Source organism: Salvia miltiorrhiza, unplaced genomic scaffold (genome assembly GCF_028751815.1).
Source record: "Salvia miltiorrhiza cultivar Shanhuang (shh) unplaced genomic scaffold, IMPLAD_Smil_shh original_scaffold_305, whole genome shotgun sequence".
NCBI lineage: Eukaryota > Viridiplantae > Streptophyta > Magnoliopsida > Lamiales > Lamiaceae > Salvia > Salvia miltiorrhiza.
The window spans coordinates 502,451-529,467 of record NW_026651524.1 but is presented as its reverse complement, the minus strand read 5'-3'; the positions used below and the strand labels follow the sequence as shown (position 1 = coordinate 529,467).

The following is a 27,017-nucleotide window of genomic DNA, read 5'->3' as shown; positions in this document are numbered from 1 at the left end:
TTCAAATGGATCCTATTGGAGTGCATATCTCTCTCTCTCTCTCTCTATATATATATATATATATATATATATATGAATTTGATCACGTAGATCCCCTCCTTAAGCGCAAACATTAGAAGATTATCGTGCAATTTCAGATGAAAGCTTATAAACACTTGGATGATTCCCTTCTTTGAAACATGTTGAGTACTTGTGAGATTTCAAATTCACAGCGTTTCAGTAGTCTTCTTGTCCGAATACCTCGGGATAGTTATAGATCGATCTCAGAATAATTTCATTGGAGAGAACATCTTCAAAAGCCAGTACGTGGTTTGCCTCAAAATTTTCCCGTTGAATTCTAAAGAGAGGGGTTGTCAGTTGTCTGCAAACCGTACACGACAGATATTGACATTCTTATGATATCCTTGTATTATATATGTTGCACTTTCATCTGATAAAGTGGGATCTTCATTAAATACAGAATCTGCGGCAGTAAATGTTCGCCTTGCTTTATCATTTCCTTCACTTTCTTGTTATGGAGAAAGATGTCGTGTGAGAATAACGGTGATGAATTGAAGAAGATTGGAGATTGTTTTCTTTCACTTTTCAATATGTGTTCGTCTGCGCACTTGGCCCGAATGGTATAGATTGATTTTTTCGTACAACTTGTTCCTTACATATGCGAGACAGATCTCGGGGTGGCTGGCACAAATGGTGCTAATGGCTTCTTTCACACCAATTGTACCAGCTCTTCCCCTGGAAAATCTTGGTACATATGGAATGGATAGCAGTATTGGGTGCATTGGCCCACTACATTCCTCTGTTTGACGCGACAAATCTTGGAACAGATGGTATGAAATTAACCATTTGTACTATTTTATTTCAAACCTTCTTAGATCTGGATTTGCATCTTATAATTCTCGTAGATCTGAAACTCTTTGAACTCATAGTTCATCGAATTCCAGAGAATAAGATGTTAACGACGACGACGAAGAAAATCGGAGAACAACAGTGATGAGGACTGGAATACTCATCAGCGCTGTGCTTAGTAATCCAAGCCTATTTTACCTTGTTATGATTATTGTTATTATTATATAAACTAACCAGCGCAGGTTTAACTAAAAGACTTGCTAACAGACGAATATGAAGAGCCAATCAGCCTTGACCAAAGTGCAGAGCATAGCTGCTCAGCCAGAGCAGAGCAGCGCGGACCAGAGCAGCGCAGTAGCGCTGCGCAGCCAAAGCATAGAAACGGAGACCAGAGCAGCGCAGTAGCGCTGCGCAACCAGAGTAGAACAGCGCGGAACAGAGCAGCGCAATAAACTACTTGGCGGCACAGACTCGCCAGCGCAGTTCAAGTGAACCACTCAGCACGGGCAACGAGGGAGTTCTATTTTCATTACCCAAACCAGCCGAAGAAGTCAAAGTGCCTCTCCACGCAGCCACGTATGATGGTTCAGCTTGGGGACTAAGATCATTGTATTATGTTTTGGGCCTAAATCCAATTATTAGAGTTCGTGGGCCTAAGGCCTTTAGGGTTCATTCTCATAGTTATAAATAGGAGCTTTAGCATTAGCATAGGGGGAATCAACTCATTCGAGAAACACACTTGCAATATGTAAACACTCTCAATATAGTGAAAACCAACGAAGAACCTCCCGTGGATGTAGGTCTTGATGGCCGAACCACGTAAATCCGTGTGCCGTTTATTGCTTTCGAGTTCTAGTTTAGGTGTTGGTGGTTTCTCGTTTCACCAACTGGCGCCGTCTGTGGGAAATTGAGCTTAAGGCGTGAGTTTTGATCTGACATTCCTCTCGATTTTCAGATTTTCCAGATTCAGATTACTATTCATCGAAAAATTTTGAGAAATTAGGATTTGGGTTACTATTTGCTACTGTTCATCGCAAAAAGGAAAATCAGGCTCGGTTACTATTCATCGGAAGAAGAAGAAAATTTCAGATCTCGATTAGGGGTTTCCAGATTCCGGCAGGGAAGAAAGGAGAGAAATGGGGGAAATCATCTCTGAGGTTCGGATTCTTTGAATCTGAGATTAAGAGCAATGGGAAGAGCAATGCCCGCCCGAGGTAGCTGGATTCAAGGAATATCCGTTAGTGGACCGCCGCCCTCGCTCTTTAAGCCGGTCGTCGGCGGCCGTGCACGCCGCCACGCCCACCGCTAGTGACGGCTTGGGTTTGCACCTCATGAACAAATCCAGTTCGATTACTCCAATTTGGAGCTGAGGAGTACCTAGGTCTCGTGAAGAAACTACAACAAAAGCTAAGTCTCTCTGCATTTTCGACTATTTTTGTGAACATATTTGGGATTGTGTGAATCTTGTGATTCGTCCCCGCAATCTTCGACTAACCTAGAATCACCTTGAATTTGCTTTTCTTAAATTCGAGAAATCATGTTTAGGTTAAGGTCTCTCCATTGTTTCTCTGATTTTAGGGGTCAAAATTATTGCTCGATTGCAAAAATCATAGCCGGTCGTAGAGACCTCAAGCACGGTACAGCGCAACGCCGTCACTCTAGAAGCCACGAAACGTGCCCTAGCTTTCCTTCCACTGGGTTGTCGCCGCCATACATGAAATCCGGCCAAGCCACGGCTGCTGCCTCAAGAGGAAGGTTCTTCCGCCTCGACGAAGATTATCCCTCACATACAGAGGGCAGAGACCGAGCCCTAGCTCTGTAGGCTCCTGTTCAATCCCTCACTGCTGTTGTGTTTCTCCGGTCAAAGAAGCAACTCGGCCAGAAAGCTTATCGCTACCTTTTCCTTCTTCGCTGCGAAGGTCATCGTTGAGCCAGAATCCAGCATTCACGCTGAAAAATTGCTCTGTTTCAGGGGTTAGATGTTATATTGTCGGAGCACGATACCAACAAATGGCTGCTCAGCCCGTTCTGCTATGCGGTATGCGGTTCGTGGTTTGGGATTCGCTGCTGCGTTAACGCACAGTTCGAGCATGGACCGGGGTTTAATACGGGCTGGATTCACGAGTCATGACGCTGAGTTTCATCGGCGAAGGAGGTCCTAACCCCATCGGGCAGGGGCACCATTTTCAAGTGGTTGATTGCTATGATTTTATTCTGATTTTGGGCATGGTTTTCTGCTGGAAATGAAGTCCATACAGCCATATGAAGAAGCTAAGTCATTTACCTTTCTTTATTGCGTTGAATTTGGGTAAATCACTTACCTCCTGCTGCTATTTCTAGTCGGTTGATGTATTTGGCTGAAATAAGCATAGCATGGTGCAAACTGCATTTATGAAAACCTTTCACTACATTCAGTTTCCTATGAAGTTGAACTTGATCACGTTATTCGAACTCCACTTTTTTAAATCTAAATTTTTGGATTAAATATTAAATCTGACTATTCTTTTTGCTCGATCTAGCTTATGAACTTGAGAGAAACTTTCGCAGCTTGTTACTTTTCATTGGAGATTGATGTGTGTTTGACGGCATATGTATTATTTGCTCTATTTAAATTCCACGGGATGAAAACTGTGCTGGCCTTCATGCTATGGTGACTGAACAATCCTGTTCGTGTTAAAAGAGTTGCTCTGGTATCTCATTTGCGTGATCCATTCAGTGAGAGATGCTGTTGTGTGTTGTTTGTCCCCAAACGACGAAGAGAAGAGAAATAAAAGTAAACAAACATGTGAGCATGAATTGGTGTCATTTCAAGGGCTTCAAATTTTAAAAATCTTTCAAAAGTGTATCACAAGCAGAAATGCATTCCAAGAACTCACAAGTGATAGTGAGTTCAATATTATAGCATCCAAGCTTGAATCCTCACAAGGTGGATGTTTCAATGGTGCACTCAACTCTCAAGTGTTTAGAATGGACGTGTTTGCACTCAAATTGAAACAATGCATGCAATCTACCATAAGCTTGCCATTTGTCCTAACTCTCTATGCTTCAATGTGCTACAAACAATGATCAAAAAGGACTTTCATACGGTTGTAATGAGGGCTCTTTGGTGAGGTGGGGTATTTTTAGGCAAATGACTCATATCCCACAATCTAACAATCACAATGAACAAGTCAAATTCATCATTTCTCTTATCAATCAAAAAACCTAAATCTCCACATTTCTTCTTTTCACCCTTAGTGATACTTATCATGATTATGATTCAAAAGGTAAATCACTCCCCTTTATGCTCTTTATTCAATATTTCTTTTTTTTTTTTTCTTTTCTTTTCTTTTGAAGCTCATAGAGGACTAGTGATTTTCACTCAATCAAAGTTAGACAAGTAATTTCAATCATTTCCCAAACCTTTTCATCAAAGCAACCACTAACACTCTAAGTTCTACCCCTTTATCATTGGTTCATTAAAAGAAAGGCTACAAGGCACGAAAGGGGTAAACTAGGATCAAATGAGAATTTGGACACAATTTGAGTTAAGTGGCTAACAAAGATGGCCTTAAATCACTTCAATATTAACAACACATCTACTTTTATTTTCAAGATAGGACTCATGGCAAGTTCTAGAGATCAACACACATGCTCAAATGATTTACACTCAAGAACAAAATGAGATTGTAAATGTATGACAATCAAAGGCTCAATTCTCACAAGCTCATTTTCAAGTTCTTGGAGGCAAAACATTTAACTCACTTGTCACAAGTTCAAACTTTTCATGCATAATCCACAAGTGATACACACAATTTTTCCAAGAAACGATTTATATCATAAGCCCAATGACATTCAATCAACATCACAAAGTTTGATACAATTATCCCAAGCAAAACAAAAACAAAAATATCAACTTAACTAACTCTCAAGCTTTCATTTATTCAACAATAACAAAAACAAGACAATAAAACTAAAACAAACAAGAACAAGTAAAGCAAAAGATAGATGAGACACTAATCCATCTTTCCCCTCCCCCCAAACTTATTTCACACAAAGGAGAAATAAGTTTAGATGAAGGAGAAAATGGTTACTTGTCTCGTACTCACAAACGAGGTGGAGGTTTAGGCGGTGGCCATTTTTCATCAAATTTGTATGCTCCATCCGTTGCCACCCAAAAATATGGTGGCTTATCAATCTTTGAGACATCCCGGGGGTCATGGTAATCCCGTTCACCATCTAGAGTACCACCACACTCAAACAATTCTTTATTAGACAAATCAAACTGAAAATCAAAAGATGAAGATAAATAAAAGTGAAAGAAGCAAGCCTTCATAGAATCGCCCGTGTCGAGGTAAGGATCGACAAAATTTTTGACTTTGCATTCTTTACAGCTTGTGAAGTCTTCATCTTTTTGGAATTGTAGAGGTTGCATTGGAAAAGTTGGGCTGACTTCAAGGGATTTGGAGAATTGACCGTCATCTTCTTCATACTCTTCTTCAACTTCTTGAGGCTCTTCACTTAGCATTGGCATTGGTTCCTCATACAAGGTTCCATTTTGTAGGCTAATGGCCATGCACAAATCATCAATTCGCTTTTGATTTTCCATAGTGGTAGCCAAAGACCTTCTTTGCTCTTCTAGCATAACATCCGAGTTTGCTATACTTTTTTCTATCCAAGCTTGTGTAGCTATGAAGCATTGTAGAAGATCGTCTCTAACATTCGGATTCTCCTCTTGATAGTACCAATTATCCCCTTGAAAGCCTTCTTGAGTGAAATAAGAATTTTCATAATTCCAACTATTGAAGTGGTCCTCATACTCCAATGGCGATTGCCACTCTATGGCATTGCACCCCATGTCATAATACTCACCATAGGAAGGTGTTGGTTGGAAGGCTTCTTGGATGAATGGTTGCCTACAATTTCTTTTTGCTTCTAAAACTCGCAACTTAAGTTGCATCATCGCCAATTGTAGTTCGAGTTGCTCAACCAACTCATTCCTTCCATCATCCATTTAATATTTTTGGTGTTGTGTAATAATTTTCTTTTTCATCACCCTACCAACCAACAAAAACAACGAGTCAAAACAAATATCTTAAGATAGAAAACAAAAATAAATCAAGTAAAATGTCTAAAGTAGTTAAACACAATGATTCAAAATATCACAAGTAATCAAACTAAACTAATCCCCGGCAACGGCGCCAAAAACTTGTTCGCTAATATTTTCACCACGCCGCAAGTATACGGTGTAGTTGCAATATAGGGAAGCAAGGTCGTATTCCACAAGGATTAGTAGTCAAATTCTAGTGATTACCTTAAGTCATTATGCTAGAGCTATTTAGACTAAACAAGGAGGTGAGTGGTTTGATTAACTAACAAATTCAAAGACAAAATAAGAACAATCAAACAAAGTGGATTAATTAAGTGATGAAGGTGGTTTAGGGATTAGGCATCGATGGATTAGCAATGGACTTCAAATTAGCTCAATATTAGTCTTGATATTCCTATTTATCTAGAGTGATCTCCCCACTAGTTCTAGCCCCCTCCCGGACGACTAAAACGGTAGATTACGGGTCATAGTTGCCGTCCCCGGTCAACTTCTAACCTATAACTCCCAAAAGCACAAAGGATCGGTAAACTCTCACCCAACTCTCAACCTCCCGGTTTATTGAGTCAATATGTTTCAAGCTCCTAATCTATTATGATTATCCTCTCCCAATTCAAATCACAAATTAGAAATGCATAGAAAGTGACCAACAATCCATACAAGAATTAAAGCTAGGGCTTGAAAAGATAATAACAAGGAAATAATCAAGACATATATTAAGCATAATAATCAATCCATCACATAATCAACTAGCCTAATCCCCAAACCAATGGGGGATTTTATCCAAACATGTTCACAAGCAACAAACCTAAATCAAAGAAATACATAAATGAAAGAGAGAGTAAGAAGTGACAAATCCTATTAATGAGCTTTCTCCAATCTTCTCTCCTCTTCAATGCATTCAATCTTGGTAAAAAGATGTGGTAATGGAGGCTAGGGTTTGGTGTGGAGGAATTGGGGAAGATGGAAAATGGGTGTGTTTGAGGTTGGGGAAGATGAATAATGTGAGGAAAAGGGGGAGAAAGGGGTTTAAGGGGTGAAAAACCCGACTGGGGCCCACTTGGGGAGGCTCCGCCCTTTTCCCGCGGTCCTGGCCCGCGCCCGCGGTCCTGGCCCGCGCCCGCGGCCGGCAAACGTGGGGGAGAGTCAGGGGACCCGCGGTCCCACCCCGCGGCCGCGGGTGGTGACCGCGGGTGTCTCCTGAGTCGGGGGCAGCTGACCCGCGGTCCCACCCCGCGGCCGCGGGTGGTGACCGCGGGCTACTGGGCGTATTGCGCAGGCCGCTCGTTTTGCTCCGTTCTCCCTCGTCCGGACTCGGATTTGGTCGCCGTTTGCGCTCACGGATTCCTCTCGAGACGTACTTCAATCTCATATCTTCAAAATCCTCCAATTAATCATTGATGGTTCCTGAAATTACTCCAAAACTACACCAAGATATCAAATCTTCATAAAACTAAATATTCGGGCACAAACAAGCATTCACAAGCAAAACATGAAGGGAAATGACAACAAAACATGTGGAATTGAGGTACGAAAACCATGTTTGTCAGCGGCGTAGAAGATTGGGAATAGGAAGCTATGCTAAAATTATATCAGGGAAGAATCTTTCATTGAGTGCCGGCATATATCTCTGTTCTTGTTTCTATATCTATAGTTTCAATATTGCTTGAGAGGGGCTGTAATCTTGTTTATACATTTATGCTAAGCTAGTTATTGTCAGTCTATCATGAATATCGATCTGTGGGATTATGTTTGATTACGTTGCTTGAAGTCTACTATTTAGGATCTGAATATGTAGTTTAAATATCAACGTTGACATTCTTTTAACTGCACCGGCGCAGGAATTATATATATATATATATATATATATATATATATGTACAGATTCCTGAGTTTATGAGCTTGATATTGCTATGGTTTTCTTCTGGTTCCGGGCTTGATATAGCTGTGGTTTGGCTCAAAGTTTGGACTGATGGCTATGATTTGGCTTTGATCTTAGCTCCGCGCTGAAGAGGGCAGCGCAGGCGAGGGCCTTTGAGGGCAGCGCAGGCATGGTTGTAATCCTCGAGGGCAGCACAGTACGGTAGTCTTCGAGGCAGCGCAGGGAATGAGAGGGCAGTTCACCAACTGCGCTGATGCAGCGCAAGTAGGGAGAGGTGTAGTTCATCAGCTCGCCGAAGCAGCGCAGGGAGGGAGAGGGTTGTTCATTTCGCTTGCAGCGCTGCATCAAAAATATTGCATTGTTTTCAGGGAATTTTTGGATCCGAAGGGCAGCGTAGCTGCTTTGGGTAAACGGGCCTGCGCAGGATTTTTTTTGACGCTAGGGGATTTCAGCCCTGCACAGGGTTCTCTCAACACAGCGGGATTCCAGCTCTGCCGTTTCAAAAATCCTGATATTTCAGGATTAATTTTTCTTTAAATAGGGATTGCATCTGCTGATTTTGGGGTTATCCATGTCTCGTTTTTTAGACTGACTTTGCTCTACTTTTCTTTACAAATTCAGGGCTGCGCAGGGCATTTTTCGTGGAGGGAGCGCAACGTTTTCCAGGGAATCTATTGGAAATGTTGTCTTCTTTAACACTCATGAGTATGTGCGCTATTACATGCATAAACCACTCAGCCTTCAATTTGGGCAAGGGCCGGGGTTTCGAGCAGCGCAGGTTGGAAGATACACCGAAGGGCAGCGCAGCTGCCTTGAGTAAATGGCAGCATGGATTAAACCAATTGCCGCGTTTAGAGTCACCCTATCAATCTATCATAACGATGAATAATTTTTTACTGATTTTGGGGTTGATTTTTTGTTCAAATATATTGATATTATTCATTGAATATGCCATTTGAATTTCAATAAGTGAATCTGGGATTGTGCCACTATCTCTTACCTTATTTGGGTACTTAGTAAGTTGACGAAATCGTGAATTTTTAACTTGGGATTCAATTGAATTTGCAGCGCATTTTCTTGTGAAAATGGATCATGGTTGGGGTAAATGAAATGTAATTGTTGTTATTGCTGATATCCTGTTGTGGTGGAATTCAACTCTTAAATCTGGACAGGACCAAACGAATGATGATTTAAAATTTATTTCTTATTCATATGAGAATATGTTACGAAGTTGAAAACTAATTGTGATTGTTTGTTGATGAATGCGAGGATCATGCGAAGGAAGATACAACAACAAAGGAAAAGGAGGAATTAGTGGAATAACAAGATGAAGTAAAATTATTAAGCTGCGCAGGAATGAAAGCAAGAAGAGTTACTAAAGCTGCGCTGCATAATTTTCTAAGCGGTGCTGCGGGATATCTAAGCTGGTCTTCAACACAGGAACTCTACATCCCAGCACAGAATGTCTAAGCCGTAATGTAACAAAGGTAACCCACTAACTAGTGGTGATCCAGGTACTTCGCAGAACTATAATTTCTCACTACATGATCTTAAGGTGTCTCATCGAAGCATGTAAGTATGAATGAAACATGATGTTAAGTTACTTCACCAAAGCATGTAAGTATGAAACATGATCTTAAGTTATTTCATCGAAGCATGTAAGCATGATTGGGATTTGGAAAATGTTATACTTTACCACTTGAGAAAAATCATGATTTATATTATCTCGTGAAGGAATTTGGGAATTTGATATTATATCTTGGAAGCTGCACACCTTCTGCATATGTGCCTAGGTCTGAAATATGAATTGACTAAGTATACGAAGCTGCACACCTTCTGCATATGTGCTAGGGCTGGGAACATAATTTGGATAACATATTTTGGGACCATAGAGTCATACTAGCCCTATCACTCGCATCACAAGTAGGAACACCAATCACAAGCATACACATAACACGTTTTGTTGAATCATGCACATGTTACTAAGAGGGAGGGAGTGGGGTATATGTTGCCATCTGTATTTTTCTTGAAAATTTACAGCACAGCAACAATGGTTGACAACGCTGGAAAACCTGCTTTGGCAGAAAATGAGCTTTAGTGGCAATTCAGCCACACTACGGAGGGGAAAGCCGTAAGTTGAATCTGGGTCTTCTCAGCGCAGTAAGGACATTTATCTCAGCTACTTCAGCGCAGCCATCTCAGGGCAGCTATCTCAGCTATCTCAGAGCAGCTATCTAGTTATCTCAGCTACCTCAGGGCAGTTACCTCAACGCAGTTATCTCAGCGCAGTCAGGACATTTATCTCAGCTACCTCAGCGCAGTTATCTCAGCGCAGTCAGGACATTTATCTCAGTTATCTCAGCGCAGTCAGGACATTTATCTCAGCTACCTCTGCGCAACTATCTCAGCTACCTCAGGGCGGCTATCTCAGCGCAGCTATCTCAGTTATCTCAGTAGTTTTCAGCGCAGAATGTCCGAGCCGTTGTCAGTTCAGAATGTCTATGCTCCGCGCAGGAATATCGTAAGCCGCGAAAGTTAGACAGGGTTATTTGATTGTCTATGCTCCGCGCAGGAATATCGTAAGCCGCGAAAGTTAGACAGGGTTCTTTGATTGTCTATGCTCCGCGCAGGAATATCGTAAGCCGCGAAAGTTAGACAGGGGTGTACCATCTTAAGGGCCGCGCTGCGGAAATGTACCATCTTAAGGGCCGCGCTGCGAAAATGTACCATCTTAAGGGCCGCGCTGCGGGGATGTACCATCTTAAGGGCCGCGCTGCGGAAATGTACCATCTTAAGGGCCGCTATGCGGGAGTGTATCATCTTTGTCAGTGCAGGTAGTGCAGCGCAGTCAGCGCGGGGTTGTCAGCGCAGTCGGTGCAGCGTAGTCAGCACGAGGTTGTCAACGCAGATCACTTGAGTCTTCCCAGCACAGGTTATCTAAGCCCTTATTATCTTTAATGATGTTCGACGAATCAAAAGGAATAATTGCTATCTCTTTTATCTCAGCTTATTTCCAGCATTAAAATACTTTGTCTTTATCATTTTTGCAAAGATTGACAGTTCTTGTCTAATAAGTCGCAGGGAATCGTGTATGCTTAATTGACACGGGAGAGCAGTACAGCGCTGACTTCACACCACACACCCCTAGTTGAACAAAGAGAACGCTGTTCAACTAGACCAGGGGGGAGTAGCTGATGAGGACTGGAATACTCATCAGCGCTGTGCTTAGTAATCCAAGCCTATTTTACCTTGTTATGATTATTGTTATTATTATTTAAACTAACCAGCGCAGGTTTAACTAAAAGACTTGCTAACAGACGAATATGAAGAGCCAATCAGCCTTGACCAAAGTGCAGAGCATAGCTGCTCAGCCAGAGCAGAGCAGCGCGGACCAGAGCAGCGCAGTAGCGCTGCGCAGCCAAAGCATAGAAACGGAGACCAGAGCAGCGCAGTAGCGCTGCGCAGCCAGAGTAGAACAACGCGGAACAGAGCAGCGCAATAAACTACTTGGCGGCACAGACTCGCCAGCGCAGTTCAAGGGAACCACTCAGCACGGGCAACGAGGGAGTTCTATTTTCATTACCCAAACCAGCCGAAGAAGTCAAAGTGCCTCTCCACGCAGCCACGTATGATGGTTCAGCTTGGGGACTAAGATCATTGTATTATGTTTTGGGCCTAAATCCAATTATTAGAGTTCGTGGGCCTATGGCCTTTAGGGTTCATTCTCACAGTTATAAATAGGAGCTTTAGCATTAGCATAGGGGGAATCAACTCATTCGAGAAACACACTTGCAATATGTAAACACTCTCAATATAGTGAAAACCAACGAAGAACCTCCCGTGGATGTAGGTCTTGATGGCCGAACCACGTAAATCCGTGTGCCGTTTATTGCTTTCGAGTTCTAGTTTAGGTGTTGGTGGTTTCTCGTTTCACCAAACAGTCATCGGAGATTAAGACAAATAGAAAAAGAATTTGAAAAAAAAAATTATGGAAGTAGATGGTAGTAGAGCGATGGCGGTGCATCAGAGCAAAGGTTTTAGCGGCGTGGCGGAAAGATTAGGGCTTCAGAGTGGTGGCGGCACTGTGGGAGGATTAGGGTTTGAGAGAGAGGGGGTGCAAAAGTAAGAAAATTAAACAGAGAATGACTGTGTTTTTTTACGTACAAGATACAAGGGGAAATATGATTTCATCCAAAATATTTAATTTTGGCTAAATTTTACTAAAATTTTGCTTGATGAACAACTATAGATTTTCACTATTTTGTATGACTATTCTAAAATCCATATTTTATGTTAATTGTGAATAAAGTATTGTTTTATATGTAAAAAATATTTATTATCTTGTAAAGCATAATCATAAAAATAATATTATTTTATATATAATAAAGCATAATTCAATTTTAAAATCATACCTAACAAATAAAATCGTTATAAAATCATACCTAAATCATTTAGGTAACACTCCATACATAATGAAATTTTATCAAACCATTATCTAATGTTAAAAAAGCGCTCATAAATAACGATTTTTCAAAAAAAAAAGCCCCTATTATATATGTGCGATTTTCTTGCGGTGATCACTCTTGACATTCAATAGAACAAGAATTTTTGATTAATTAGTTTCAAAATAAGATTGTATTTTTCCATAATATTAGACTCTTATCCCAACCTCAGAAAAATATTATCCCAACAGCGGCGAATACACTCAACTATCTGAATGAATACATTGAATCAAGTGCACATAAACAAAAATTGCATTGCCCACCTTATATAATTGATAATCTCGAAATGATTCATATTATTCAATGCAATCTAGATACCAAACTTCATAATCTCGAAATGATTTATTGTATTCAATGAACACGGGAAATGTGCCATGGTTGTGACATGCATCGTCGCAGAATTCGCTAGCTGTAAGGAATTTGCCCATCTTTTTTATTGACATATATAACGATGTGCAGAGCGTTGTTAGAGCATCTTCAATGCATGGTGCTAAAAGGTGACGTTAATTGGTACTTTCCACCTTAGCGCCACCCTTCTCCAGTGCATTGACACTATAAATGACTAGCTATAATCTTCATTTTCATTTAATCTCATTTTTACTCTTCTATTTTAAAATTCAACATTTCATTCAAATTAAAAATTCAACATTACATTAATTAAAATAAAATCAAATACTTAAAATAAAATATAATAATTAAAAATAAAAATACACTAATTTTTACGGCTCAATCGGACCAAAATGAGACCAAATATGCTCCTTCAAATATGAAGGTGAGCGTGTATGTCACGGTCTCGCATGGAGGCTTGTCGAGCCATATACGCTTGAAATTCCGACGGAGCCTCGGTGCAAGGACTAGCAGCGGCTGAGCTACTTGGCGAATTCTTGAACACATCTCTCGTTGCCGCTTGAGGATGATGATGAGAATGAAGACATTTTGCTAAAGAGAAGAAGAAAATGTGGAAAAATACTTAATATGTGTGAAAAAGAATGGAAAGAATGAGGATTTTATAGAAATTGAAAAAGGGAAAAAAAAATTAAAAGAGGAGCCGTTGCAACGGTCCTCATTTGGAAAAAAAACAAACAATTGCTACGGTCATGAAATTAAAATTTTAATTGATTTTTTTATAAACTAACGCGTGAATGCAACGCGCCAGCCTTCCAACTCCATCGTGCCCGGCACCAGCCATCACGCCGCACTCTGTTTATGTATATATATTTTAAAAATTAAGAATAAAAAAGATATAAGTAAAATAATATAAAATACAGTAATATTTATTTTTAAAAAGAAATAATAATAATCAAAGTGGTGAATCAGTAACCAATGAATTTCTTATTTATCTATGAATTGAAAGAAAAAGTAATAACTTGTAGCAAGAATCTTGAATACCAATGAAGAACCTTTCGAATTAGCAATAACTCTATAGTATTTTATAAATTTTTTCGAATTAGCAATAACTCTAAAGTATTTTATAAATTTTATGCAGCATAATGTTACATGGTGTGAAGACACACTATTTATAGAGAAACATTACAGTGGTAAAGAAGTAAATGCTCAAGGCTATGTACGTACTGCATGGATTTTCCAATGTCATTATCGATCTAAAAGAATTCGTTTACTAACTAATTATTTTATCTGCATGTTCATCAGGGCTAAAAAGTTGCAGTCATGCGTTTCTCGTGTGTTACTTCAGAGATGCGATGTCCAAGGTTGAGGGCTATTATCCTGAGGTATTGTCTCCGATATCCTATGTCTCATTCAAGTGATTTCCCAATCAGCGCTGAAGAAGACCGCTCACCTTGATTATCACTCTCTTTTCAAATAGATGAACATTCTGTCTTAAACATCATATTTCTCTATGCTGACTAGCGCTGGCAACAAAAAGTCAATGTGGCATCTGACTATAGACATCCTAACGATGATTACTGAGATTACTTGACTAGAAATGAATAAATATTTCTTCAAAGAATAAATATTAAAAATGAATAGTTCAACGCTGATGCATAAATTACTCTGCACACAAAGATTTTAAAAAAACTTTGATTTTAATTTCAATTCAAACGAAAGTATTTCATATTACAAAAACAAAGTCTGAAGACTCTGAACATCAACTGCTAGCTGCAAGCTCTTTCTTCTCCACGCCCTATTGTTGCCTGCATGTTGCCAATTGTTGCCTTAACCACGTCTTCGCTTTAATGTATTGAATTTTCTTTTATGTAAATGTATTGTGTTTGGGCTCCATATTATTTAAAATATTATTTTAATTTTTTTTCTCATTTAACATTAGAAATAAATATATTTGACGCGAATCAAATAGTAAGAAGTTGAATTGAATAGTAGAAAATTTTGAATCTAATATTTGATTTATATTATTTAAAATACACTTGTAGAAAATAAGACGAATATTCGATTTGAATATTCACGAATTAGTGTACAATAATAAATAAAATTTGAAAGATATTCGAATACCGATTCAAATATGCAATTATTTTTACGAATATGATCCAAATCTAATAATATTCGCTTCTATTCGAGTTGTTTACATCCCTAGTCAAGAGTTAAGACCGTTTTCCCACATTTTCTTAAATAAAATAAATATAGAATATGGGACACCACTTTTTATTATGTAATATAAAATGTTAACAAAGTTTTACTACAAATAAAAAATTTAATAAAATAAAATACAGATGGCAAAATGAATGGGTCGGGCTGTTCCAACCCAACCCGCCTGGGCTTTAGGTAATATTCAGCCCGGCCCGACCGATAGTGCTATCATAAAAAATTTCCTCAGTTCCAACTAGGGTTGTCGATCGGTTCGGGTTCGGTTACCCATACCCGAATTTTCGGTTACCCGAACCCGAAATTGCCATATTTCACTAACCGTTCCCGAACCGTTTTAGGTGTTCGGTTACCCAATAACCGCTTCGATTACCCGATTCGGTTATTTGGGTATCCGAAATACTCATTTAAAAAATTAAAATTCAAATAATTTTCTAGATAGATTATTTGAGCCTTAGTTTCTAGAAAATACACAAAGCAACTTATCCACTAAACTTAAGCTTATTCTTAAACTTTAAACATATCATAATTTTATTTTAGCTAAGACTCGATTTTTAAATAAAAAATAAATAAATTAATGAATTAATAATTAAAATATATATAATATATATTAAATAATTTATTAAATAATTTTTGGTTATTTTGGTTAACCCGTTTCGGTTATTGGGTTAACCGATACCCGAAATTTTTCTAAAAATGATACCCGAAACCGAACCGATACCCAAAAAATTCGGTTATTGGATACCCAAACCCGAAAATTTCGGTTCGGTTAACGGATTATCCAAAACCCGATAACCAATTAGACAGCCCTAGTTCCAACTCTGTGCTACCGGCCCATTTGAACACAAAACCTCTAAGTTGGGAGGCTAACATGAAAATAATTGCACCATGGACACAATATTGTACAAAACTCAAAGGTTTAGGGCCCTCAAATTTGCCCAGATTTTAAAAACAAGTCTATTAGCAATAGTATTCCCCCGTCCCTAAATAGTGTGACCCAATAAAAGTGTGGTAATTGTATTTGAGTTGAGATTGATTTTCACACTTTTTTGTAAGTTTGTGGGGTCATTTTTAAATAAGAAAATATCACAATTTTCAAGAACATGCCGATATAATAACAAGGACGTAATTTTCAGGGACATCGAGAGTACTTATTATTGTGAGTGCAATAAATGTGTGTTTATCATCAAAAATAAAAAATTATAGATGAAGTTATAGAGTTTGTTAAAGCTTTATTATTTTCCTAATGTTTCTATTGCATTTAGAATATTGTTAGCTATATCGGTTACTGTAACTTCAATATAAGAAGTTTTTCAAAATTAAAATTGATAAATTTATACCATGTCTCATAAAAGATTAAGTTGGCTGATAATTTTATGCATTGAAAATAAGATATTGAAAAAAATTTAATCTTGAAAATATTATTGATAATTTTGCTTCACAAAATACTACTAAATAATTTCTTGATAGGTTCATTTTCATCTGGGGCTTTTGAAATGTCACGTCCATGAAATAAATTTAAAACATAATTTGTCCAAAGGCCCTCAAATTATATCATGTAGGCTAACCTCAAATCATAATGCCCTATCATGATAATTAGGATAAGAAGTTTTTTAATTCAACATATATGAATCACCTTAGCTTGACTTGAACGTAAAGTTGTGACGCCCGGGGACGAAGTACGGAGTGATCGCCGGTGCAAAGAGGCACGGACAAAGAGCGGCTCCGGTTAAGACTTCCAAGCGGAGGGGCGCAGGGATGAACCGGAACACACCCGAACGAGAGGGATTCCGAGAATATGCAGGTGTGGGACTGCATATTCGAGGAGAGCTTAAAGGATTTGATTGGGCTACTCATATCAATAAGATGCATCTTCTTTTCTGGTGCCCACACGGAAGAAACTCCAAGGTTAAGCGTGCTTGGCTTGGAGCAATTCCGGGATGGGTGACCCCCTGGGAAGTTTCTCAGGGAGCGTGCGAGTGAGGACAAAACACGCTAGAAAAGACTCGTATTGGTTTGTGGGGACAGCCGTCAACTCTGGAGCCGGGCTGTTACAAAAGTAGAACGTAATTAAAATCCACGCGCTATCATGATAATAATATCACATACTCCTCCGTCCCACGAATCTTGACACGTTGAATTTCGGCACGAGAATTAAGGAATTGTAGATTAGTGTTTTAAGTGTGTAGGTAATAAAGTATAAAAGTGATAAAGTAGGAGAGATAAAGTAATAGAGTGATAAAATAGGAGAAAGAATGTAATTAAATTCCCTTATTTTTGGACTAATTATTACCTTATTTGAAAATGTGTCAAGATTCGTGTAACGGTCCAAAAAGTAATACGTGTCAAGATTCATTGGACGGAGAGAATAGTTAGTAATTAAAAAAATGCATGAAAAAAACAAACAAAAGCTCAGTTAACCAACCCAATTACCAAACCCATGTCAGTTTAGAGCATCCGCAACGCACCTACTCGAATGCCTACTCGAGTAGAGCGTTGCACTCGAGTAGGGCGTTGCAAGGGGGCTACTCGAGTGATACTCGAGTCTTCGAGTATGCACGATGGAGGGAGAGGGAAGGCGCAATAAAAAAAAATAGAGAAATTCGAATTTTAAATTCAAAATTTGACTGTTTTTCCTCGATCTCCGTGCTTTGACCGACCGTTTCATATATATATATTTTTTTTCTTCTTCTTCTCCTCTTTAAAAAACCCCTCCTCCTCCATTTATCCTCACATTTCTTCTTCTCCAATTTTCTTCTCCTCCATTTATCTTGTAATTTTCTTCCTTCATGGATCCACACAACCCTTTCTATGATCCTAATTGGTGCCCCGATCTCTCCGCCGATTATCACCCCGATATGGGGGGAATCAACATGGAGGAGACCCTAGCCAAGGAGGAACCAGTCAGTGCAGAGCAAAGTGCCTCCAAACCAAAGAAGGGCGGCCGGAGGAAGGAAATGGCCAACAAAATCAAGCACGACAAGGAAGTAAGGATCCGTCATACTTACCTTCCCGAGCATACGGATCTCATCGTCCAAGTTTGGGCGGAGGAGACGAACGACGCCATCCGTGGGACGGATCAGAAGGGCGAGGCGTATTGGGGACGGATCCGCGCACGTGTCAACCCCATCATCGGCGTCGACCTTAAGATCCGGCAACTTCAAGGCCACTGGGCTCGAGTGAGCGCGGATGTGCGTCTCTGGGAAGCTATTTGGGTGGAGACGCGCAACAATTGGCCTTCCGGTCATTCTGACGATATGCTTCGTGACAAGGCCCAAATCCTCTTCAAGGCTCGAAGCCCACAAAAGGCCGCATTCAATTTTTGGAACTCGTGGAAAGTTCTCCGGAACAATCCCAAGTTCAAGTCGATGTACCTCGTTGGAGACGTGCATGCCTCCAAGAGGACAAAGACTACGGAAAAGGGCGGCTTTACCACCTCGGCGTCGGGCGAGGAGATCTCTTCTTCCCGGCCCATTGGCAACAAGGCGGCGAAGGCGGCGGCGAAGGGGAAAGGAAAGGCGTCAGCGTCGCAGATGAGCTCGGAGCCTCCACCCGAAATAGTGGAGAGGTTGGACAGGTCCGACCAACAGATGAGGGCATTCACCGCCCAGTACACGCGGAGGAACGATATCAAGGAGAGAGAGCTCGATATGCAGCTCCTGAACGCGGATACGATGTACATGACGGACGCACAAAGGGCATTGCACGCATCCATAGTCGCCGACGTGCTCAGGCGTCGTGGTCTAGACTAGGATTTTAATTATGTAATTTTAATGATGGTTTTTTATGATGTTTTAGGTGTTTTAAATTTTTATGTAATATTTTATGATGTTTTAGGTGTTTTTAAATTTTATGTAATTTTTAATGATGTTTTAGTTTAATGGCGTATTTAACTATTAGAAAAATATGTTATTTAAATTTGAGCAATTAAATTTAAATGAAAAACATAAAAATTAAAACTAATGTTATCAAGTAGACTATCAAGTAACCCCAATGCAGCACTACTTACTCAATGTGATCCCCCACTATCAAGTAGGTTATCAAGTAAGCCCATTGCGGATGCTCTTACCCAATTCTGTTTCCCTTATCTCTTAAGCCCAAGCCCAACTCCAACAACCTAGTATAACATTCATTTTCAATTTTTTTTTATAAAGCATTTTATTGAAGCTATCAAAGCTTTAGTCACCGATTAATTTCAAAACAACATTTTTCCATTTCTTTTATTACAGGATTTTTATAGGGCTATTTAATTGACTAATGTATAAAACAATAATGTTCCGATTCTACGTTACACTTTGCTGAGTTTTTTTTTTTAATATTAATTTCGTATCAAATATTTCGCTATTATTTCTTTCATCTGTTGCACACCTATAGTTTATACATTTATATATATTTTGCTTGTTTTTTGTATTTTGTTTTTGGGGTTTGCGGGTTCACGAGTTTTTGTCGTTTGACTAAGCTTATTTTAGAAAGTTTATAAGCTTCAACAACTTATAGGATGTAATAAGGTTTTGAAAGCTTATAAAATATAAAATATTCAAATACTGAGCTTATAAGCCAGAGAAAGAAAATTGAAGATAGATGAAATTAGAAGCTAGGATGCATGTTAACAAATTGTAGCAGGATTATTTTTATAAAATAATTACTCCCTCCGTCCACGAAATGAGTACCCATATTTCCTTTTTCGTCCGTCCACGAAATGAGTACCCATTTCCCTTTTTGGCAAGTGTACCCCACACATCTCTTTAATTAATACTCTCAAAAAGTGGGACCCTTAAACTATTCACACTACACTCCATACATTTCTTAAAACCCGTGTCATCCACAAATGGGTACTCATTTCGTGGACGGAGGGAGTATTACTTATAAAATTAAGAAAAAATAAATTTGAATTGGGGAACTTATAAGTTATTAAACTTAACTTTACAGCTTATAAATATTTAAGAACTTATTCTGTCAAGTACTTTTTAAGAAGTCATAAGCTATTTTAAAAATCTTATAAGTTTAACGAACACCATCATAGTCGGCAAGTGAATTGTCTAGTTTAAATATATGGGTTATGCCTCTCTAAATTGGTTTTATGTTCTCACATTAAACTGAACTTACAATCGAACTTTGTAAGTCAACTAAGAAGCAAACATACGAATACTCCCTAAAATATGGTTTTGTCAGTGTAGTTACACACACATTCCAGTTTTTGTACTTGCTAAAAGTTAATTAATTATTATATATAAGAAAATAATTACTTAGTTCCATTATGCATGCTGAAAATATAATAGTACTAACATTTGTAATTTGTTCTTGTAATACCTCCTCTCTCTCTCTCTCTCTCTCTCTGGCTTTTTCGACCAGGTACTATGTAACAGTTAAAGACAAAGTAAAGGAAAAAAAATGAATGATGGCACAGCATCACATAAATTGAGATTAATATTAATAGATAAACTGAAGTGCACATTTCCATCCCTATTTAGGCATCAAGTTTTCCTACAACACCAATGCCTCCTTCCTTAAGTTTTCTCACATTCTCTCTTCGCTGCAAGAAATTGATGATTCTCAACCCTTTATTCTATATAAACTCCCCGAAGCCAATGGAGGTAGCTTCTCCATTCAGCCACCTTAATTCTTGCTTAAATCGGGCGTTTCTGCATCCCGTTTCAAGACACATTCATGGTTGCCAAAATAGTGCATCACACAATGCTGTTTTTCCTATGTTTTCTTCTCTTCATGTCAGGTATGTTTGCCATTTCTTCATCATCACAATCTTGTGCTTGCACTCGTTTCCTCATATCAACTTCTTTTTGCCTATTCTAGGCACAAAAAGTGCACCACCTAAAGCGACCCACAAACTGGGCTATCAAGTAAACCAAGAGGTGCAGAGAGACAACGTACCGGTGGTGAACCCAACGACACCAGGCGCGACACCTATAGTGAATCCAACGTCCCCGTTGCCTCCCTTAACAACGGGTCCAAACCCGTTGCCTCCCACAACGACGGGGCCTAACCCAATGCCTCCCACAACGACGGGGCCCAACCCGACCTCATCTAGCGGAGGAGCTTGGTGCATAGCCAACCCCTCAACCTCACAGACCGCTCTACAAGTGGCTCTTGATTATGCTTGTGGGTATGGCGGAACTGACTGCTCCGCCATTCAACCCAATGGGGCGTGTTGGGAGCCAAACACGTTGGCTGACCACGCCTCGTATGCTTTTAATGACTACTACCAGAAGAATCCCGTCGCTACAAGCTGTGTCTTTGGAGGGGCAGCACAGATCACCAACACTGATCCGAGTAAGATGAATCCTCACTTTGCTCCACCATTACATCACTATATTTGCCTTGACCCCATATCGCCTCAGGTCATGGCAGCTGCCGCTTCCCAGCGTCTACCTCCACCCCCACAACGCCTCCCTCCGCCCCCATGACGCCTCCAGCCACGCCCACGGCCCTACCACCGCCTAGGTAAGCCACTCTGCTACCAGAACTCAAAGCATTGTAGAGATAAGAGTACAAACCAAATCCCCTATCCATAATTTTTTTTTTTTAAAAGCATATGTTATGTGAGAATTTTTTGCCAATTGCAGCCCCACAACGACCTTCGATCCTTACTCACCGGGAGGGGACAGTGGTGACGGCACACAGCCAACAGACGGGGACTATGGGCCGACGGGCGAGCCTAACTCAGCAGGGACAGCATCGAGCAGCCTTGTTCTGCTAATCATCACCATCACTTGCCTAGTGATGCCTCTTGCCATGGCTAGCCACGTCTAACATGTGAAAAACGACATCCAATCCCCGTTGCTCACTTCATAATGAGAAAGGCAACGGAGATACAAGAAAATTTTGAGGCAGAGGATATTGCAGCGACCACAAAAATCAAGGCCTTAAACAATTGTGATAAAGTAGAAAGGGGAAGTAGTAGTAGTTAGTTTTCTTAGTTGATTCATAGTTATAAATATCTCCAGTTAATAAAGAAACTCCAGCTATTTGGAATTGTTTTACATCCTACCTACTTATTCACCAACAACAGAAGATGTATCGTATCACATGCCAAATCCATCATCTGATGCTATTAGTAACAATTTGAAGCTTAGTTAAAATTATAAGCTCTTAGTAATGAAACTTTAGGAAAACAGAGTGATGAAATTTGCTCCTGTCACGTAAAATTAGCAGGAAATGTTATGTTCCACTTCAGCTGGGAAATAACAAGACACAGGTAAAAACATTTTCAAATATAAGCAGCTTTGTTTCAATATACAAGATTCTTGAATTACTACCATACTAAAACTAAGTAGAAAGGAACAATTGCCTGCCAAATAAGATCAAAAGGTTCAAACAGATAGAGGGTGGATATTTGTATTGAAAAGTTGCACTCAAAATACTTGGTTTCATTTGCTTTGAGAAATTTGGAAAAAGTTACAACTCTTTTAGCTTGTTGGATGCCATTGAGTAAATATATAGTCTTGAAGCAAAAACTCAAAAAACCATCACTCTGTTTGAACTTAACATTGAGATTCTATTTTGAGTATAGTGAGATATGACAATAACACATACAAAACGCAGAAAGTAGGATCTAAAGATTAAAAACCTAAACATAAAAAGAGTTATTTAGCAACAGCGTTAAGAGAAGCAAATTTGAGCAGCCGCGCAATTTGCAAGCTGCCATTGCCCCCGGTAGCCTCATCACCCCTCTCCACCACCTAATCAATTACACTCCTGCAGAATACTTCACCAAGCATACATCTCTGCACTCAAAATATCAAACATAATCGAATTGGGCAAATATACTGTCTCTCTCCCTCTCTCTAGATCTCCCTAAGATTAAGATTATAGCATTAGTTCCGCAGTGGATAGTGGAAGAGGAATCTAATTCCCTAAAGTTTAATCAAAATAGAGAAGATTAAGATTAAGATTATGCAATTGTTAATATTGAAACGCGGCTTGGAATTGACGGTTCTCATTGAAAACTAAAATAAAAATAGTTGTTAATAATCCACTAACTGATAATGTTTTTTTGAAGTTGTTACAAGATGTATCAGAATACAATCAATTATACAACACGCAGATAGGACCTCAACACCACCTAACAGTGGGAAAACATTATCGCACGCAGGCGAGAAAACGCTCTGTGTGTGGGACCTCAACACCAAACAATACAATACAATACCGCACGCAGACGAGAATACAACACCACTTAAAGTGGGAAAATATCACAACACGTAGGCGAAATTGAACTCAAAACCTCTCACAAAGGAGAATCTTTGGGTGCCTCAACTTTGCCACTAGAACAAGGCCCCATTGGCCACTAACTGATAATTGATCATTCCCTTTTCTTCTAATTTATTTCCTATGATTCTATGGAGAAATAACAATGAAAAATAAATTGATTTTCAAAGTTGATACAGTGTAGAAATTAAAATTAAATTGGTTTTCAAAATGATATTCAAGTGTGGTTTTGCATAATTGAATCAATTTTACTCTGGACTGCTTCCCTCCTAGAGTAATCCATCAGATTTAGAAAATATCACTTTAATAGATCTTGACTCTTCATTTAACATGAAGACGATATATTATGGACCAAAATCCTTCGCAATTTTGTCTCTCTTACTACGTCTCGGTTCTAAAAATTCGGGATCAGAGTTAGGTCGCTTTCGCGATTCGGTACTGTCTTAACAAGATCAGAACTCGTAGTTTATTCTCTAGTACTATTACTATTACTAGTACTAGCTTATTCTTTTTCCTTATATTTACAAGGAAAGATTTTCTCAAAGTAAACAATGTTACTTGATTCCATCGGTATTCTTACAGTCATTGTTGGAATGTCAGATTTGTGGACTAGAAAGCGATGTGCATTAATGCATACCCAATAAAGATACAATTGATGATTTTATGACCAATTGTAACTTGTTTGAGTGGAGGCACCTGCACCTTAGTCAAATACCCTCACACTTTAATATATTTGTATGAAGATTTTCTTCCTTTCCATATGAGCTATCCAAAACTAATCAACATGGCATTCATCATATCCTTAAGAGTTCGATTCTTGTATTCAGCAACGCAATTAGATTGAGGTGAATATGTAGAAGTTATTTGATGAATTATACCATTTGCGTTGCATAATTCCTCAAACAGGGCTACATATTCTCCCCCTCTATCGCTTCGAACCATCTTAATTCGACTATCTAGTTGATTCTCAGCTTTATTTTTGAAGTTAATGGAAGCTTCAATAGCCTCATCTTTACTTCTTAGAAGATAAAGATATCAGTACCTTGTGCAGTCATCAATAAAAGTGATAAAATATTTTTTACCACCTCTCGTTTGCACAAATTTTAGATCACCTACGTCAGTATGGATTAACTCTAAAGATTTGGTGCTCCTTTGTCGCGAATGAAACAAAGACTTAGTCATTTTTGCTTGAACGAAAATTCGACATTTATTTTGAGTGTTAAATTAATTTATATTTAGTAAATTCACATTTACTAATCTTTTTATAGCATTTAGATTCACATGTCATAATCTACAATGCTATAAATCACAACACTCAACCAAGTAAGTGGAAGTAGACTCATTCTTATTCATTGGTTTATCGGTTACACGCCTCACAGGCTGAACATTAAGTTTGAAAAGCCCATTGGTGAGAACTGAGAAAACTCATACTAATGTACTTTCCAAACTTAGTTACAACATGAACTTTCTCGGCCTCAAACACTAGTATAAAGCCCTTATTAACTAGTATAGACCCCAAAATGAGATTATTGCTGGTGTCCAGGACATACAACACATCCTTCAAGCTAATCTCCATGCCAGATGACAGTTTGAGCACCACATCACCAATTCTGGCAACCTCCGACGACGCTTGATTGCCCATGCTAAGTTTCCTCCCCTCAACAGGCTTGTACATTGATAAGCGTCTTTTGTAGAGCACACCTGCACAGTTTCGCCCGAGTCGATGAACCAAGCATCGTGGTTTTCAACAAGGTTGACCTCCTCGGTGATAAACGCCGCCAAGTCATCTTGGTCCCATTCGTCGAAGTCCTTTTCGACGATGTTAGCACCTTGCTTCACTTTCTTCTTCTTGGGCTTGCGGCAATCCTTAGCCAAGTAGCCCGCTTTGCCACAATTATAACAATCTCCATGGAACTTGCGGGCTGTGCTTTGCCCTTGCCTTTGTCTTTAGGATTGGGCCGTCCCCATTTGTTGGAGTTGGACAGACCGCATCACTCCAAGAAATTTGTCTTGGCCTCAATTTGGTGACGAGTCTAGTTCTCAAGCTAAAATAATGTTGGTCTACACTTGCACATCATGTAACAATGTTTTACCTAAAGTGTTCTATTTAGATTGCTCGTGAGAAAACGAGACCCATCATAGAATAGCAAGTTGATCCAAGTTGTATCCATGAAGGAAGCTTAACAGGACTAGTAATTCATGTTGCACACTAAAAATAAATATGTCCTAAACATTCTAATCCATTTAGCAAGTATGTATCATATAGAAACAGATAAATAAAAGTGCAATTAATATTTAAGTATGAAGTAATAGTTACAATCTAGGGTAGGGATGGCAATGGATATTGGATCCGACTCAGATTCGTAGATTCAGATGCGTTTTCAGGGTCTGCATCTCAAAATTTTGAACCGGCGAATCTGGGCCGGATCTGGACTCAGTTTATAAAATGAATCTGGATTTAAATATTGAATTTTTAGATTCGGGTCCACTCCAGATCCAACCCGTGGACTCGTTTTTTTAATATATATTATTTATATTTTATATTTACTTTTCTAATAATATAAAACATAAATATAAATATTAAAAATCAATACATAATACTAATACTGTTGAATGATAAAAACAGACCTTATATCCTATCGTTTAATTGTGACCTTTTAACATGCACAGTGAGATTCGCCGACGAAGAGGAATCGAGAAGAACGAAAATGATAAAGGCGTATATATCTTTTTTGCTGATATTCCGATGTACATTACAAATGGGGTAAAGGACTATTTATAAGATACATGGGTAAAATGGCAAAATAGTAAATTCCTAGCTATCACGTATTCTTCATGCACGGCAACGGTATCTGCATTGGCGATCTTGTCATAGGATGTTGGATTTTTAGCTTTTTATAATACCGATGTGAGATGATGAGGACACACAGTTCCACGGTTGGGTATATTCTCTAAGTTTTGTGAAGATAATTATCCAACTCTTGTCGTCTAGCTTTCAGCTCTGCTAATACGGTTATAAGTATAATCGTCTCCAGCCCTGTTTGTATTCTGCCCTGGGTTTAACTCGGCAACAGATATAGACATGGTACAACGACCAGGATGTACATTTCCACAGTTGGAATATCCATTCGACTGTTTGGAGATGGTTATACAGTCTGGCACTCTTTTACTTCCAGCTTTGCAAAATACAATCATGGGGATCTACCTTTCACAGCCCTGGGTGAGCTCCATTCTAAGGTCCACTCGATCAGTAAAGACACACGTGTCACAATCTCCACCACACGCGTATTTCACTCCTCATCAAATACTTTACACAATCTAAATATTAAACATAAACATAAATATAAATATTATATATAAATATATAAAACATAAATAAATATTAAAAAATAATACAACAGTAGACTCGCAGATCTTACAGATATGGATCTGGATCACAAATTTTCAGACCCATCAGATCTAGGTTGGATCTGGATTTGTGAAAATAAAACGGATCTGAATATGGTATTTATAGGATCCGATTCAGATCCAACTCATTGCCATCCCTAATCTAGGGTTTTGGATTCTTCACTGACAGTAAAACAAGTTCACAATTAATAAATGCAACAATTAATTCAAACAACAACTTCAAGTAGTAGCTCGATACAATATTTTTCATATTCATAAATTTAGGCTATAGAAATCAAATAGCTAGAATTGATTAATAATTAGACTACATATTTTTTACTAAGCTTAACTCCGATTAAATACATGCCTCTAAATCAAGCATCCATGATGCTTCCTTCCCGTTTCTCAAGATAATTTTGATAACAAAACTACTTGGATCTCAATGTTTTTGTGGAAGTTGATGCTGCTAGATTACACTCGCCACCTCATATATGACAATCTTCTCATCATCCGCAAACTTCTTTTTATT

At 38.9% G+C, this 27,017-nt stretch overlaps 1 protein-coding gene across 2 annotated transcripts; it reads left to right on the top strand.

The window, feature by feature from the left end:
• The first annotated feature begins 20,373 nt into the window (after positions 1-20,373).
• LOC131004038 (PLASMODESMATA CALLOSE-BINDING PROTEIN 3-like) lies at positions 20,374-21,876 on the top strand. 2 transcript variants are annotated; one of them, XM_057930612.1, is made up of 4 exons: positions 20,480-20,609; positions 20,690-21,166; positions 21,235-21,337; positions 21,460-21,876. In XM_057930612.1, exons 1-4 carry the CDS (start codon positions 20,546-20,548, stop codon positions 21,644-21,646), a joined length of 831 nt encoding a protein of 276 aa, XP_057786595.1. In that variant the 5' UTR covers positions 20,480-20,545; the 3' UTR covers positions 21,647-21,876. The 2 variants fall into 2 exon arrangements, with proteins under 2 accessions (XP_057786594.1, XP_057786595.1); XM_057930611.1 differs by having other exon boundaries at positions 20,374-21,166.
• Positions 21,877-27,017: the final 5,141 nt, after the last annotated feature.